Consider the following 13,604-nt stretch of genomic DNA (forward strand, 5'->3'; position numbering starts at 1 on the left):
ATATTGTAGGTTACAGCCCTTTTCTTTTAGTGCACTTAAATCTCATCTAATTTGAGTTTTGCTGAATTATTAGGTTTAATCTTTAAAAAATGTATATGGCCAATTGTTGTGAAATGAGAGGCAGAACAGAGGGATTCATTCACTTTAATTTATCATTCAAATCAGTGTTGCAAAAATATCTCATTCTAGTCGTTACATGGTCTTATTCATGGAATAACACACATTGTTGTTTCATAAGATGTAAAAGATTCATCAAATGTCAGATGAACAGTAAAGGAAAAGTACTTTAAATTTTTAATGTTAAAAACGTTATTCTGTTGCAAACATCTTGTTACTTGATCAAATGGTCTGCTTCTAATAATTCAGCTTTACATGTCTTTGTTTACAACAGGAACTACTCCAGGAAGAGACACGCCAGAAACTGTCTCTGGGCACACGTCTGCGCCAGCTGGAGGACGAACAGAATAACTTGAAAGAACAGCTGGAGGAAGAAGAAGAATCCAAGAGGAATGTAGAGAAGCAGCTTCAAACAGTGCAGGCTCAGGTACGGAGAAACACAGATCGTCTGCTGATAACTTAGATGTTCAGACCAATAGGTTAGACTTCAACTAGCTGCAAGTAAAGATGAATTATTGTTCGATAAATCAATACGTTTATAGAATGTCACAACTAATAGAAAAAAAGCATTTGGAGGTGCAGCTAACAGCAAAAGTTATGTTAAATGACTTTTTATGATTAGCTCATTATTAAAATTGGCAACAACTTTCGAGTGACACCACCTCTCTCCATACAGCTCGCAGATATGAAGAAGAAGCTAGAGCAGGATGCAGGTTGTCTGGAGACTGCTGAAGAAGGAAAGAAGAGGTTTCAGAGGGACCTAGAGTCAACCAACCAGCGCCTGGAGGAGAAATGTGCAGCCTACGAGAAGTTGGACAAAACCAAGACACGTCTCCAGCAGGAGTTGGATGACCTGCTCGTAGACCAGGACCACCTCCGACAGATCGTCTCCAACCTGGAGAAGAAGCAGAAGAAGTTTGACCAGGTGAGGACACACTTTTAAGTTTTTATAGACTTTAAAAATTATGATTAAGATTTGAGGGAGCTCCAGTCACGTCTGTCTTCTTTTTTTGCTCCACAAACCATTTATTTAAACATTGTCGTCCTGGCTCTCTCCAGATGCTGGCAGAGGAGAAGAACATCTCTGCACGCTATGCAGAGGAGCGTGACCGAGCTGAAGCTGAGGCCCGTGAGAAGGAGACCAGGGCACTGGCTTTAACCCGCGAGCTGGAATCCCTGATGGACATGAAGGATGAACTGGACCGCAACAACAAACTGCTGCGGGCTGAAATGGAGGACCTGGTTTCCTCTAAGGATGATGTTGGAAAGAACGTAAGTCAACACAGTTCCTTCCAGAGGTGTTTGTGCACTTAAAATCATGTCTTTGTCCTCCTGTCATTACAAATCTTCCTCGTCCCACAGGTGCACGAGCTTGAGAAGGCTAAACGTGCAATGGAGCAGCAGCTGGAAGAGATGAAGACTCAGCTGGAGGAGCTGGAGGACGAGCTGCAGGCCACAGAGGACGCCAAGCTGCGTCTGGAGGTCAACATGCAGGCAATGAAGGCTCAGTATGAGAGAGACCTGGCAGGACGAGATGAGATGGGCGAGGAGAAGAAGAGGGCTCTGGTCAAACAGGTACTGTCATCGACTAGAATATCGCTGTAGACTAAAATGCCATTTAGTCACTGGGTAATTGACTAATTTGAAATCAGTGATACTTCTAAATGAAATTCTTTGAATGACTGTCTAAAAATTTTAACCCTGCTAAGAGGTTGTAAGCATACAGGCTCAGTTGCTTGGCTGAAATTAAGTGTGCGCCCTTCAGGTCCGGGAGATGGAGATGGAGCTGGAGGATGAGAGGAAGCAGCGTTCTGCAGCTGTGGCAGCACGCAAGAAGCTGGAGCTCGACCTGAAGGAGCTGGAGGCAGGCATTGACATGGCCAACAAGAACCGTGACGAAGCCCTCAAACAGCTGAAGAAACTCCAGGTGAGTATTTGTTGAAATAAACAAAAATGTTCATCTGAGTGTTTGACCAGCAAGCATATAGTCTGTTCCCAGTTTCTGAATCCGTTTTGCACTTTTTTTTTTCTTCTCAGGCCCAGATGAAGGACCTTGTTAGGGAGCTGGAGGACACTCGCATCTCTAGAGAGGAGATTCTGGCCCAGAGCAAGGAGACTGAGAAGAAGTTGAAGGGCATGGAGGCTGATATGCTCCAGATGCAGGAGGTCGGCATGCACACCTCTTCAACTTTCTATTCTATTACCCCGCCTCTGTTGCAGCAAACCTTGTCTTTTAAACACTTACTTGCTGTAACTCTGAACTCATTCAAGCTCATTCATCCCTGTGCAGGAGCTGGCAGCTGCAGAGCGAGTAAAGAGACAGGCCCAGCAGGAGAGAGACGAACTGCAGGATGAGATCAATAACCAGGCCACCAAGAAGTAAGATGACTGTCAATCTCCAGCGCTGTCAGTCGTTCACATCACCTGTTATCGACCCACTTTTTTTCTGTAACCCTATTTCATTTCTCCTCTCCCTCTCCCCTTTCCACATTTAATTTCAGTGCTCAGATTGCAGAGGAGAGGAGACGGCTTGAGGCTCGTATTGCTCAGCTGGAGGAAGAGCTGGAGGAAGAGCAGTGCAACACTGAGCTGGTCAACGACAGGCTGAAGAAAGCAATGCTGCAGGTCTGTAGACTCACAACTGTGGGAAAGCAGCTTTTAAAAAGTTGTTGAACCATTTTTAAGTTAGTAAATGCTGACTCAACATATCAATCGAGAAGTGTTGAGCACAAACTGAAGAGTCCCTGTCCCGCTTTTTTAGACTGACCAGATGAACGTGGAGCTGACTGCAGAGCGCAGTGCCTCTCAGCGCCTTGAAGGGGCTCGTTCCCAGCTGGAGCGTCAGAACAAGGAGCTGAAACTGAAGCTGCAGGAGCTGGAGGGAACAGTCAAGTCCAAGTACAAGGCCAATATGGCCGCCCTGGAGGCAAAGATTGCTCAGCTGGAGGAACAGCTGGACATCGAGACCAGGTGAAAACCTTAGCCATAGAAATCAGAGCTAACCGAATAAAGCAATTTCATGAATTGTTTCACGAGTGCTTAGAAAAGTATGATAGGTATTTGAGCTCTATAATATTCTTCAAGTAAGACCTAACTAAACTTTGTTAGCTCGACAAAGATTCACTGCCAAGCTCAAACTCTCATGGTGCAGATGTTCGGGTTATACTATCTTACAGTATGTGATACTGGAGAACATCTTTAGTCTGACCAATGTTGTGCTCTTGATTTTAGGGAGAGGCAGGGTGCCACCAAGCTCGTGAGACGCACAGAGAAGAAACTGAAAGAAGTCATCCTGCAGGTGGACGACGAGAGACGCAACACAGAGCAGTACAAAGACCAGGTCAGTTTTCCATCACCATTGTCTATTTGTATATCTGTTTTATTGACGTCAGTGTTGCATACTTACATCTAGGAGAGAGAATATCGGTACCTTTTTGCACATCTAACTTTATCTGTGCTCGTTTGTGTTTTCTAGGTGGACAAATTAAACTCTCGTATGAAGCAGCTGAAGCGTCAGCTGGAGGAGGCTGAGGAAGAGGCTCAGAGAGCCAACGCCAACCGAAGGAAACTGCAGAGGGAGCTGGAGGACGCCACAGAGTCGGCAGACGCCATGAACCGTGAAGTCAGCAGCCTCAAGAGCAAGCTCAGGTGGGCAAAGATATCATAGTTTTTCTGCAGCTCTACAGATCTGTTATTTAACCTATTTGAATTTAGCAATTCTAAGCAAGAATAAGTGCAAGATGGTATTCTTTAAAGTGCCAACAAATAATTTTTTTCTTTCTTTTTTAGGCGTGGCGATCTTCCCTTCACCATGCGCCGCATTGTCCCCCGCACTGGCGTTGAAAGTGACGAGGAGGGGGAGCCCAAGAGCGAGACCCCCGAGCCCAAACCTGAATGAACAGCCACAGTGCCACCTGACTCCTTAGACAATTGAACTGCATCATAAATAGACCGACCCAAACACACACATGACCACACATTACTGTACCTACTGAACAGAGAAACATAAACAAAAGAATGTTGTCGAAGCTAGAGACGGAGACCAAGTATAGTCCTGTGACAGTCTGATCTCTTTAACACTGACAATCTATGCATTCTTAATACACTTTGACACAAAACAAGTAAACTCGGACAATCACCATGCTGACAAATACACACATTACCTTTGGGCCAAAACTTTCTTTTGCTTCATTTTTCAGTCTCTGGGAAAAAGAAAAAAGAAAATATTTTTATAAGGAAACATTCCAGTTGTAATAGTCCTGGTGTAGGATCTATTTTTCTAATTGAAGAACGAGAAAAAGAAAGAAGTATACATAAATGAAGACAGATTACTGGAAGGGGACCAAAGTAATTCTCATCTATAGAATTGTATTTTATGCAGAAGTTTTTATAATGGTTAAAAATGGAAGTACTACCTTTTTATTACAGCTCTTGCTCGCGCTCTCGCCTTTATAATGAAGGTTTATATGCTGAAATGTATCCAACGATTTAGCTGCAGTTAGTACTCGACACGTGACTACGCTTTTGGGCTTAATAATTTGATATACGCACGTTTCATGTGGAACTTTGGAGGCAGATTTCAAGTAAAACAATTGGAGAGTCAATGAAGTATACTGAAGGCATTTGATTGTGACTGTGCGGAAATTTCTTAATTTTGCACTGAGGGAAAAAAAACAAAAAACACTTTAGCCTAAACATTATAAACCACTGCATTTGTGTGTTTCATTGAAACATTGATGGAGAAGCCCAGAAGTTTTTGAAAGCCTTCGCACATGTTCATGTACTTAGTGCACTGAATGCCAACACACACTAAGGCCTTAAATGCAGCGCTGAATTCTACTGAGCAGGGCTGATGGCTTTCTTTTTTCTGGACATCATTGATTTTTATGTTTATCACTATCAGTGTTTTTGGTCATGTTCAGGGTAAAGTTTAAACGGGGTGGTGGGGTAGTTTATTACTCGCAGCACACACTGTATTCTCAGGGCACAGCTTGTGGAGGGAGAGAGAGCTGAGGCTGCAAAACAAAGGTGGACTGCACGGATCTGGGGACATATTTCATCACTGTAACCTACGTACGCTATATTCTGACTGGCGGATAGGGCTCAATATAGACTTAGAGAGTTTAATTGAGAAGATGTACCAGATGATCAGCTCTTTTTTTTTATGTCACGATGATGTAAACCCCTCACAGGCTGTGCTCAGGGGCGGCTTTGGGCTCACACTGCTGGGAAGTGAGAGAAACATGTTGTTACTAAAGAATAACAGCTCACAATTAAAAGGATCATTCTCTTTCGCACTTAAAAAGAACGGAAATTTGAAAAAAAAAGCAAGAGAAACTGCATCTCCTCAATTATTTTGTAATGTTTGTCTCTGTACCTCTGGAATGGAAACAATGTTGTGACAATGTTGGTCTTTGGTATTGCAAATTAAAGAAGCTTTCTAAACTGCTACATGTTTCCCACCTGTGTCTTTATAATAATTTCACACTGATGTCTGTTTGCTGGGTTTTTTAAAGTCCGGAGAGCAGGGGTTAAGAGTTCTAAAAGTCCAAAACTTGACTCCTCCTGAGGACAAAGTTGTTTTTTATTGAAATGATGCATGATCACCAGCAGAGGGCAGTCAGGACTTTTTCACTCCAAAGAGACAAACGGAGCATAGCAAGTCAGAACCGGTTTCACCCACTGACTGTATGGAGTAAAATATAGTAAACAAGAAAATTTGGGTGAGAATGCTGTTTTTCTAAGTATTTTGTATTTTTTATGTTACTGTTATTTTGCAGCTTTTAGTTGAACACTTCTAGTCAAGAAATGACAGACTAATTGAAACAAAAAGATATAAGTATTAGAATTTGTGTTAGAACTACGTTTGTGATCCAAATATACATATACATGCTACTGGTATTGTTTAATGTAGTATATTAGAAATAGTTTTCGGTGGTTTTTACTAAGTAGCTTTACCTCAAGTGTTTGAACTGGCGACCAGGCGACGGTTTCGAGGAAGTTTGAGATATTTTCATGTTTTGTCAGAGGAAAAAAACATTTTAAATTCCTCTTATACACTGAGTGCACCCACACTTTCTGGGTGCAGTTTTGTATTTCACTAAATACAAATGTCTTCTGTCTACAAGGTGTATTTTGAGATGATGTTGACTAATTTCTGGGTCAGTATGTGCTTATTTCCCCAGTTAAGAGATCAATCAAGTGTGAAAGCCTTGTAGTGCTCTTTCATCAAGAACGTTACGGTCAGCTGGAGAACCAATCAGAAGGCAGCAGCCGCAGGGTGGGCGCGACTTCCTCGTAGTTACGTCTGCCTCGTCGTTAAACAGGAACCGGCCGTCAATTTTATTTCCTAGGATGGCGAAGTCGTGACCCGCCCTGCTCTGCCTCTGATTGGCTAATACCCGTTGGGTGGGTTGGTTTTACAGCTCTTGGTTCACAGCCGTAAGATTTAGGTATGAGGACTGAGATTGGTTAAGATTAGGGCAAGACTATCAGGGGCCAATCAGAGGCAGAGCAGGGCGGGGAATGACCTCGCCTTCCTAGGAAAAAAATATCTCGAACCGGCCGGTTTAACATGTCAGCGAGACAGCACGTTATCGCCCTTTATGTTATAACGCAGACCTCTTGTGTCTACTGTAGGGTCCAAGTTTGTCTGTTCAGTAGTTATTCCAGTCGGTCTGAGGGATTTACGCAGAGATTTAACCTCCTCGGTGGTGGAAAGGAAAACTTCACTGCGACAAAATATCAAGGTGGCCTGTTAGATGAAGAAGACACGCCGAAGCCGCGGAAATCATCATGTTTGCGTTTATTGAACCTTATTAACCAGTGTTGTGATTAATTATGCAATTAGCGTAGCGATGTATTCAGACTTGTAGTATTCGTCTCTGCAACAGTCTCCTCATACTGCAGACATTTCGAGGAGAGGCTACTGAGGGTAAGCCACAGAAGAACAGACCTGCTGTAATTATGTAATTTGTGTTTTTAATATTTAATGATTATGGCACCACACCTAGGTACCACACAGTGACCTTTCAGCAGCCCCATAACCACACATATCGTCCATAAACTTACAGTATTGTGATAAGAAAGCAAATACAGAACACCTGAGCTTTGGTTCTGTCTTTTTATACGGTTGACCTGTATCCAATTAATGTATTATCAAATAATATTGGGGTTATTAGGTTGTTAAGATGATGGACTTAGTCTGTTGGTCTCTCCACACCTTTCATTTCCTTATGCACCTATTTGGCAGAGTGTTTAAATGATCTGGAGCCTTATAAAATAACACTAAGACTGCTTGTGTTCTGTTTAAACCCACAAGCATCCATTTGGAGATAAATTACAATAAACAAAAACATCACTCACTCACTCAACCAAGTGAAATAGAAAATAACACACACATTGCATTAGTACATAATGTGTTCAAACTCAGTCTCACGTGTAAAACAGGCAGTAGGGTGATATGCACCAGATCCATGCTCATCCTAATATGTCGCGCAGTGATCTTTGGTTAGTTAATGAGTAGCTGTGTGTTGTGTCAGGTGGTTGCAAATAGGAAACACAGCGTCGGTCAGGTGATGTGTGTATTTAGGCTGCTCTGTGTGAGTGAGCAGCAGCAGCTTGGTGCAGACACTGCAACTGTGCACATGTTCCAGCATCTCTGTAGGTCAACGCTGTGGCTTTCAGCATCTGCATTGAAAAAATAATTAAGCTGTGTGGTTTAATCATCTAACCCCATTACTGAAAAACACAGTCTGTAACTACTTTCTTTCTCTTCTTGGCAGGAGTGATTTGCAGACGTTGCAGAGTGGACAGAAGCGCAGTGAAGACTGACGAGGGGAAGAGAAGCAGAACATTTTGTGTGCTGAAAAAACTTCTCTATATCTCTCATCATCCTGAAGGACTATGGAGCTGTCACTGGTAAGTTTTAAAGCTGGAACAGTTGTGCACAGTTGAGACTGATGTGCAATTAAAATACTCATTCATGTACTTGATATTATGGTGGAACTGCAACCTTTTCCTTTCAAGTCATTAGTTATTAGTGATGGGGGTTTTTTTTTACTTTTTGGGGGGAGTTTGAGCAGAAGGGACATTCTTGTCGTTGCTCCTTTTGTTACTAACTGGAGGTCAGGGCATCCTGTCTGACTCCGTAAAAAACTTTCTACTAACTGATAACATCATTCTGACATACTGATAACGTTCAGCCTCCTTTCCCTGTTGGGACACACGGGGAGTCCGAAGGTGTTGGCAGGGCTGCAGATTCAAATCAAAAAAAGAGAGAGCAGGTGAAAGGCTGCTGGATTATTAAGTTCACTGTGGCAAAGTACTACAGTGTTTTTACATTCAATTTAATTTTATTTATATATTATTATTTATTATTATTATTTATATTTATCACTTAATGCCTTTCTGGGGAAATACAAAACGGTCTTAATTATTTAGAATTAAAGACACAACATTAGAATAAAAATGTACTTATTTGCTTATCTCATTCAGATTGAATAGTGTTGTGTAATGTCTTGGTGTCTAATCAGTAGCTGTATGGTCTTGGTTTGCAAGACCTGAAGAACAGAATCATGATAATGCTGCATGTGTGGTGTAAAAATACTACTGTGTATGTATGAACTGTACACACTATCTCTGTATGACTCAAGGCGTTTAATACAGATAATCAAGGAGATACAGCGGGGAAAATATCTCAGTAAAGAGAAAAGCAGAGAGCAAGCATTATCACTTGTGTTTTCTCTGTGCTTTTTGCTTCCAGAGTATCAGCCTTAGAATGTGTTTAATCAGGTTCACTATGTTCCTTTTTCTGATTTGAAATTAAAATGATCTTTCCACCTCCTCCTCTCTGCATCCCCTCTTCCTTACCCCTCTTTTCACCTCTTGTCTTGCTTTCACTGTTTCCTCCCTCTCTCTTTCTCTTCTCGCACTTCTTCACCTCCATACGCTATACTCCCTCTCTCCTTGTTTCTACCCCTCAGGCTCACCCAGCTATCAAAGCCTTCATGTGTGGCTCCTTCAGTGGAACTTGCTCCACGCTGCTTTTCCAGCCTCTCGACCTCGTCAAGACCCGTCTGCAGACGCTGCAGAACGGCATGCAGCCTGGGTGAGTGTGCACTCTAAACACACACAGTTATCAGTATCACTAGCATGCATTATCATCATTAAGTAGCTAACCATCAGTTTGTGTAACTGCATCGCCTGTTTTCTTGCCTTATGACCTCCAAATATTGCTTTATTGACTGAGTGAACATAATAGAGAGTTTGACCTTGCCTTACATCACACACGCAGCACATACAAGAACAGTATTGATTATTTACCGGTGATTATCTTTCTGTCAGCATATCTGAATATTCCTCTCGTTCTTTCAGTTCGGGCAGAGTGGGGATGGTGACGGTGCTCCTGAACGTGGTGCGGACAGAGAAGCTGCTGGGACTGTGGAAAGGAGTTTCACCGGTTAGAAAGTCATACTACTTCCTCTCACTCCTGTCTTATTGAAAGTCTCCTTCTGTTTTTTTCATATCTGAGCCAGAATGCACGTGTGACTCTGTTCTCTCATCCGTCTGCTCCTCCAGTCTTTTGCACGGACCATCCCAGGTGTGGGGCTTTACTTCAGCACCTACTTCTCTCTAAAGCAGCACTTCTTCCAGGAGAAGAGCCCGGGGGCCATGGAGGCTGTGCTGCTGGGAGGCGGGGCCAGGACGGTGGCAGGGATCTTCATGCTGCCGGTCACTGTCATCAAGACTCGCTTTGAAGTAAGCTGCTTGTGTGTGTGTGTGTGTGTGTGTGTGTGTGGAGGAGGTGTTGGCTGTGGTATCCCGTTTGAAGCATGATAAGAAGAGCAAATGGGAAATAGATCAAAATTCCCTGAATGGGTCCTCTAATCAAACATTTGCCCCCAAAACTGTGACGTTAAACTAATTGGCCACAGCTGTTGGTCATACGGGCACTGTGGTCTTCCAGTGGTTGGGTCTGCTGTGGGAGGGGTTAGGATCAGAAAATAATAAGGGTGCAAGGCAAAAAACAGACCACAGAGCTGCAGAGTGAAATTATATGCAGGTCATAGATACAAAGATATTTATTAGAAACCTTGTAGATACTTAAAAGCTTAACAGCAGTATGTGTGTGTGAAGAAGTTTAAAGGTAATACAGTCTTTAATGATCCCATTAATATCCATGAGTTGAGCTGAAATAAGCTAATCTCACTTCAAACTGCATGTAGGGACATGCAGTATGATGAGTGCCTATGAAAGAGACGATAGTAAAATGTTTCCACTGTGTGATTGAGTTTAAACCAGACAAACCTCAAAATGCCAGAAATCACATTTTTATTGGCCTTATATTCAGAAGAGCGTAGTTTGAGTTTTTTCTACATTTGGACAACTGTGTTATGTGAGTATGTAACTAAACAAAGTGTTTTTGTCATTGTGCTTCAGTGTGGCAGGTATAGTTACGGGAGTGTGACCGGGGCTCTGCGCAGTGTGTGTCAGACTGAGGGTCCTGCAGCTCTGTTCTCAGGCCTGATGGCCACACTCCTCAGAGACGTTCCTTTCTCTGGTATCTACGTCATGTTCTACAGCCAGACCAAGACCTCGTTGCCAAAGGGTAAGTACAGAGGAGTCATTCAGTAATGACCAGCAGCATGTAATTATTTCAAATCATCATAGCTGAAGCTGTTCTTTTTTAGATTATATATTTTTTTTGTACATGAGTTGATGCACAAGGCGCTTGGAAAACTCAAATTCAAACATGAGCTAAACAGATGCATTGTTTTTGATGTTTAAATTCAAATTATACCGTGTCTTTTTCCTTTTCAGAGATTAGCATGTCTGCTTACGCTCCCCTGGCTAACTTCAGCTGTGGGGTCCTGGCTGGTGTGTTGGCCTCTCTGATCACTCAGCCTGCTGATGTGGTCAAAACACACGTCCAAGTCAATCCTCAGCTGAGGACAGCAGAGGCTATCAGATACGTCTATATGGTAAGTCCTCATCTTTCGCTCAGTTTGTCAGGTCAGGTGGTAGCAACGGCAAATGTTTTATACTTTATTATCTTGTTATTTATGAATTTAAGACGAGCAGTAGCTTTGCTCTGTTAGGGGAAAGACCAGCTGTAACAGTGTGATGTGTGATGCATTTGACTTGATTTGTATGTAGGAGATGTTAGATTTTAGGATGTTTGACCAACATCATGAATTCAGTTAAGATATTTCCAACATGGCAAAACATGGAAAACCACCTTAAACACATCATGAACAGAAATAAGATTTAACAGCACAGTTAATGGCTGCATGATACTATTAATAACAGTAATGATCTGACGTCTGTCCTTGTTCTTCCATCCCGTCCTCTCTCTCTCTCAGGAACATGGACTCCAGGGGTTCTTCAGAGGGGCAGTTCCACGGTCGCTTAGGAGGACCATGATGGCCGCCATGGCGTGGACAGTGTATGAGCAGATGATGGCACATATGGGACTGAAGTCCTGAAGAGGAAAGTTGTTGAGAAGCTTGTGAAAGAAAGAAGACATGTAGTCAAGTCACTGAATGACGAGAGGAGTGAGTGAACAAGGAGAAAATGCTCCAGTGGAGTTGCTCAAAAACCTTTGATGACTTATAATATTTCTTGGAAACAAGTGATGCAGACTGATGAGCAAAGAAACTTTCCACTTGTTATCTAACTGACTGACATGACATTACAAGACAGATATGTGGAGAGTTGGCTCTATGAAGTGTTTTACTGGGCTCAAGTTTGGAAATCAGATTTCTGCCCCAAATTTTGTTTGCTGTTGTCCGCACTACGTGACCTCGGGAAAAGTATTTCAAAATAACACAGCGATGCTGTGATGTTCTGTTTGCACTACAAGTTGTACATAATTTCTGCTCCCTAATGAGTATGTGGACTCAGACATTAAATGAGATTTTGCACGTTTTAGAAATGCTTCAGTGGGAATTCCTGCATCTGTTTTTCAAAGTTGTGGAACACATCCATGTGATCTCAGAAAGACTGCACTGACACATTATTACTCAAGACAGTGTCCCAGATAAAGCTCAGACTTCTGTAATGCACTTTAACCTCAGCAGCGCTGTCTTGGCTCTTGGCATAGTTTAAAACCTGAGTCTCTTAAAGGTGTTAATGTCTACGTGCCTTTTTAATGCTGTTAAAATGTGATGTTTTATGTAAAATAAAGTAATATGCCCTTGTATTAATTTTACTCTCTGATTAATCTGCCTTAAAATTGAATATTGTTTTGTTTTGATGTTTGTTTGTATTTTAATAAAAATACATTTACCATTATTAACGTATTTACGTTTTAATGATGTTTTCTTACAGATTTTAATAAAATAAAACGATGTATCTACAGTATGTGGAACATGAATCTCACTGCTTTCCTTCTTGACTGTAAATGATTCAACAGAAGAAAGTGACAGCTTCACATTAACCCCTGACCTCTGAAAGGCTGTCATGCATTTATGTCACGACCCAGCGTTCCATCTGTGTCCTACTTTGTGCAGAACCAGAAATAATATGCTGGATTATGTTATTTGGATCTGTTTTCTAATCTTTATTTATTAAATTAAGAGGACTGATACCAGAATGGATAACCTCTCCCTCAACAAAATAAACATTTCGTCTTAAAAACTCAAGTTTAAGTTCCTCTTGATGAACTGTACTTTGTTCCTTTTCTCTCATTAAATAAATACGATATTAAACGATGGCTGACTGGATGATTCAGCTGTGGCGTAAAACTTTGAAGAGATTAGAAAGCCATGTTGCTCAGCATATTGCAGCAGACTGAGAACACACGAAGGCCAGAGACTTATCACAGTGCTGTGACACAGAGATAAGCAGGAGAGGGGGAGTGGTGGCATAACATCAAATAGGAAATAAGGACAAGGAGAGTAGCATGGTGAGAAATTAAGCCAATTTGGGTGGTCTTCACTGAAATAAGTGACTTGGTTATTCATTAAACACCAGATACTTCGGTCTGTTAAAAATGAATATCTCTGTTATGTTAGGTATTAAATGGCACAGGCCTCAGTGGCTTACACACATGAATTGGGATGTCTTTTAAACTTCATATGACACCAACCGAACTAGTAGTTTCTCTCATCAAGCAGTAATAGTAGTTTGTGTCAGAATTATGGAATTTACTGTGAAAATTACAAAATTACAAGCTATCCATGCATTTATTGGTAGTGAACAATTCATACATGAATTATGAGGTAGTTTCCTTACTGTCCAAAGCAACAGACTTTGAATATGTTGACAACCCAGATTGCTTTTTCCATTTATTGTTGTTTCCCCTTGCTTTTCCCAGAACACAACTCCAGAACATGCTGCTTGGGTGTCACACAGCACCCCACTCCTTCTGTAGCCTTATTTGTATGTCCTATCATCTCTAAAGTCCTTGACATTCATCCAAAGTTTTATATAATCAGTACCAATTAAAATCTGCCAGAGTGTCTGGTCAGTATCCCTCCACAATG

At 41.8% G+C, this 13,604-nt stretch overlaps 2 protein-coding genes across 6 annotated transcripts in view; both read left to right on the top strand.

Moving 5' to 3' along the window:
• The window catches only part of LOC122967121 (myosin-9-like), a 32,168-nt gene extending 26,600 nt beyond the window's left edge, over positions 1–5,568 (top strand). For both annotated transcript variants that reach the window (XM_044331583.1, XM_044331584.1), the window contains 12 exons: positions 392–544; positions 794–1,042; positions 1,177–1,389; positions 1,480–1,692; positions 1,883–2,044; positions 2,155–2,283; positions 2,408–2,496; positions 2,619–2,742; positions 2,879–3,087; positions 3,349–3,457; positions 3,593–3,765; positions 3,907–5,568. In XM_044331583.1, coding sequence (XP_044187518.1) covers positions 392–544; positions 794–1,042; positions 1,177–1,389; positions 1,480–1,692; positions 1,883–2,044; positions 2,155–2,283; positions 2,408–2,496; positions 2,619–2,742; positions 2,879–3,087; positions 3,349–3,457; positions 3,593–3,765; positions 3,907–4,015 — 1,932 coding nt within the window. In that variant the 3' untranslated portion in view covers positions 4,016–5,568. The remainder of the gene's footprint in view (positions 1–391; positions 545–793; positions 1,043–1,176; positions 1,390–1,479; positions 1,693–1,882; positions 2,045–2,154; positions 2,284–2,407; positions 2,497–2,618; positions 2,743–2,878; positions 3,088–3,348; positions 3,458–3,592; positions 3,766–3,906) is intronic.
• Positions 5,569–5,752: 184 nt separating this feature from the next.
• LOC122967146 (mitochondrial glycine transporter A-like) lies at positions 5,753–12,389 on the top strand. Of its 4 annotated transcripts, none has more exons than XM_044331639.1 (8): positions 5,753–5,840; positions 7,902–8,037; positions 9,102–9,226; positions 9,493–9,577; positions 9,697–9,876; positions 10,558–10,726; positions 10,939–11,099; positions 11,481–12,389. In XM_044331639.1, exons 2-8 carry the CDS (start codon positions 8,023–8,025, stop codon positions 11,601–11,603), a joined length of 858 nt encoding a protein of 285 aa, XP_044187574.1. In that variant the 5' UTR covers positions 5,753–5,840; positions 7,902–8,022; the 3' UTR covers positions 11,604–12,389. The 4 variants fall into 4 exon arrangements, with proteins under 4 accessions (XP_044187574.1, XP_044187576.1, XP_044187573.1 ...); XM_044331641.1 differs by lacking the exon at positions 5,753–5,840 and adding an exon at positions 5,921–6,397; XM_044331638.1 differs by lacking the exon at positions 5,753–5,840 and adding an exon at positions 6,602–7,051.
• The last annotated feature ends 1,215 nt before the right edge of the window (positions 12,390–13,604 follow it).

This window comes from Thunnus albacares, chromosome 17 (assembly GCF_914725855.1).
Source record: "Thunnus albacares chromosome 17, fThuAlb1.1, whole genome shotgun sequence".
NCBI classification, from domain to species: domain Eukaryota; kingdom Metazoa; phylum Chordata; class Actinopteri; order Scombriformes; family Scombridae; genus Thunnus; species Thunnus albacares.

Excerpts from the sequence above, each read along its gene's own strand:
- LOC122967146 (XM_044331639.1), top strand. Across the intron at positions 9,578-9,696 it reads TGTGGAAAGGAGTTTCACCG|TCTTTTGCACGGACCATCCC; the intron begins GTTAGAAAGTCA and ends CTGCTCCTCCAG. Across the intron at positions 10,727-10,938 it reads CAAGACCTCGTTGCCAAAGG|AGATTAGCATGTCTGCTTAC; the intron begins GTAAGTACAGAG and ends TTTCCTTTTCAG.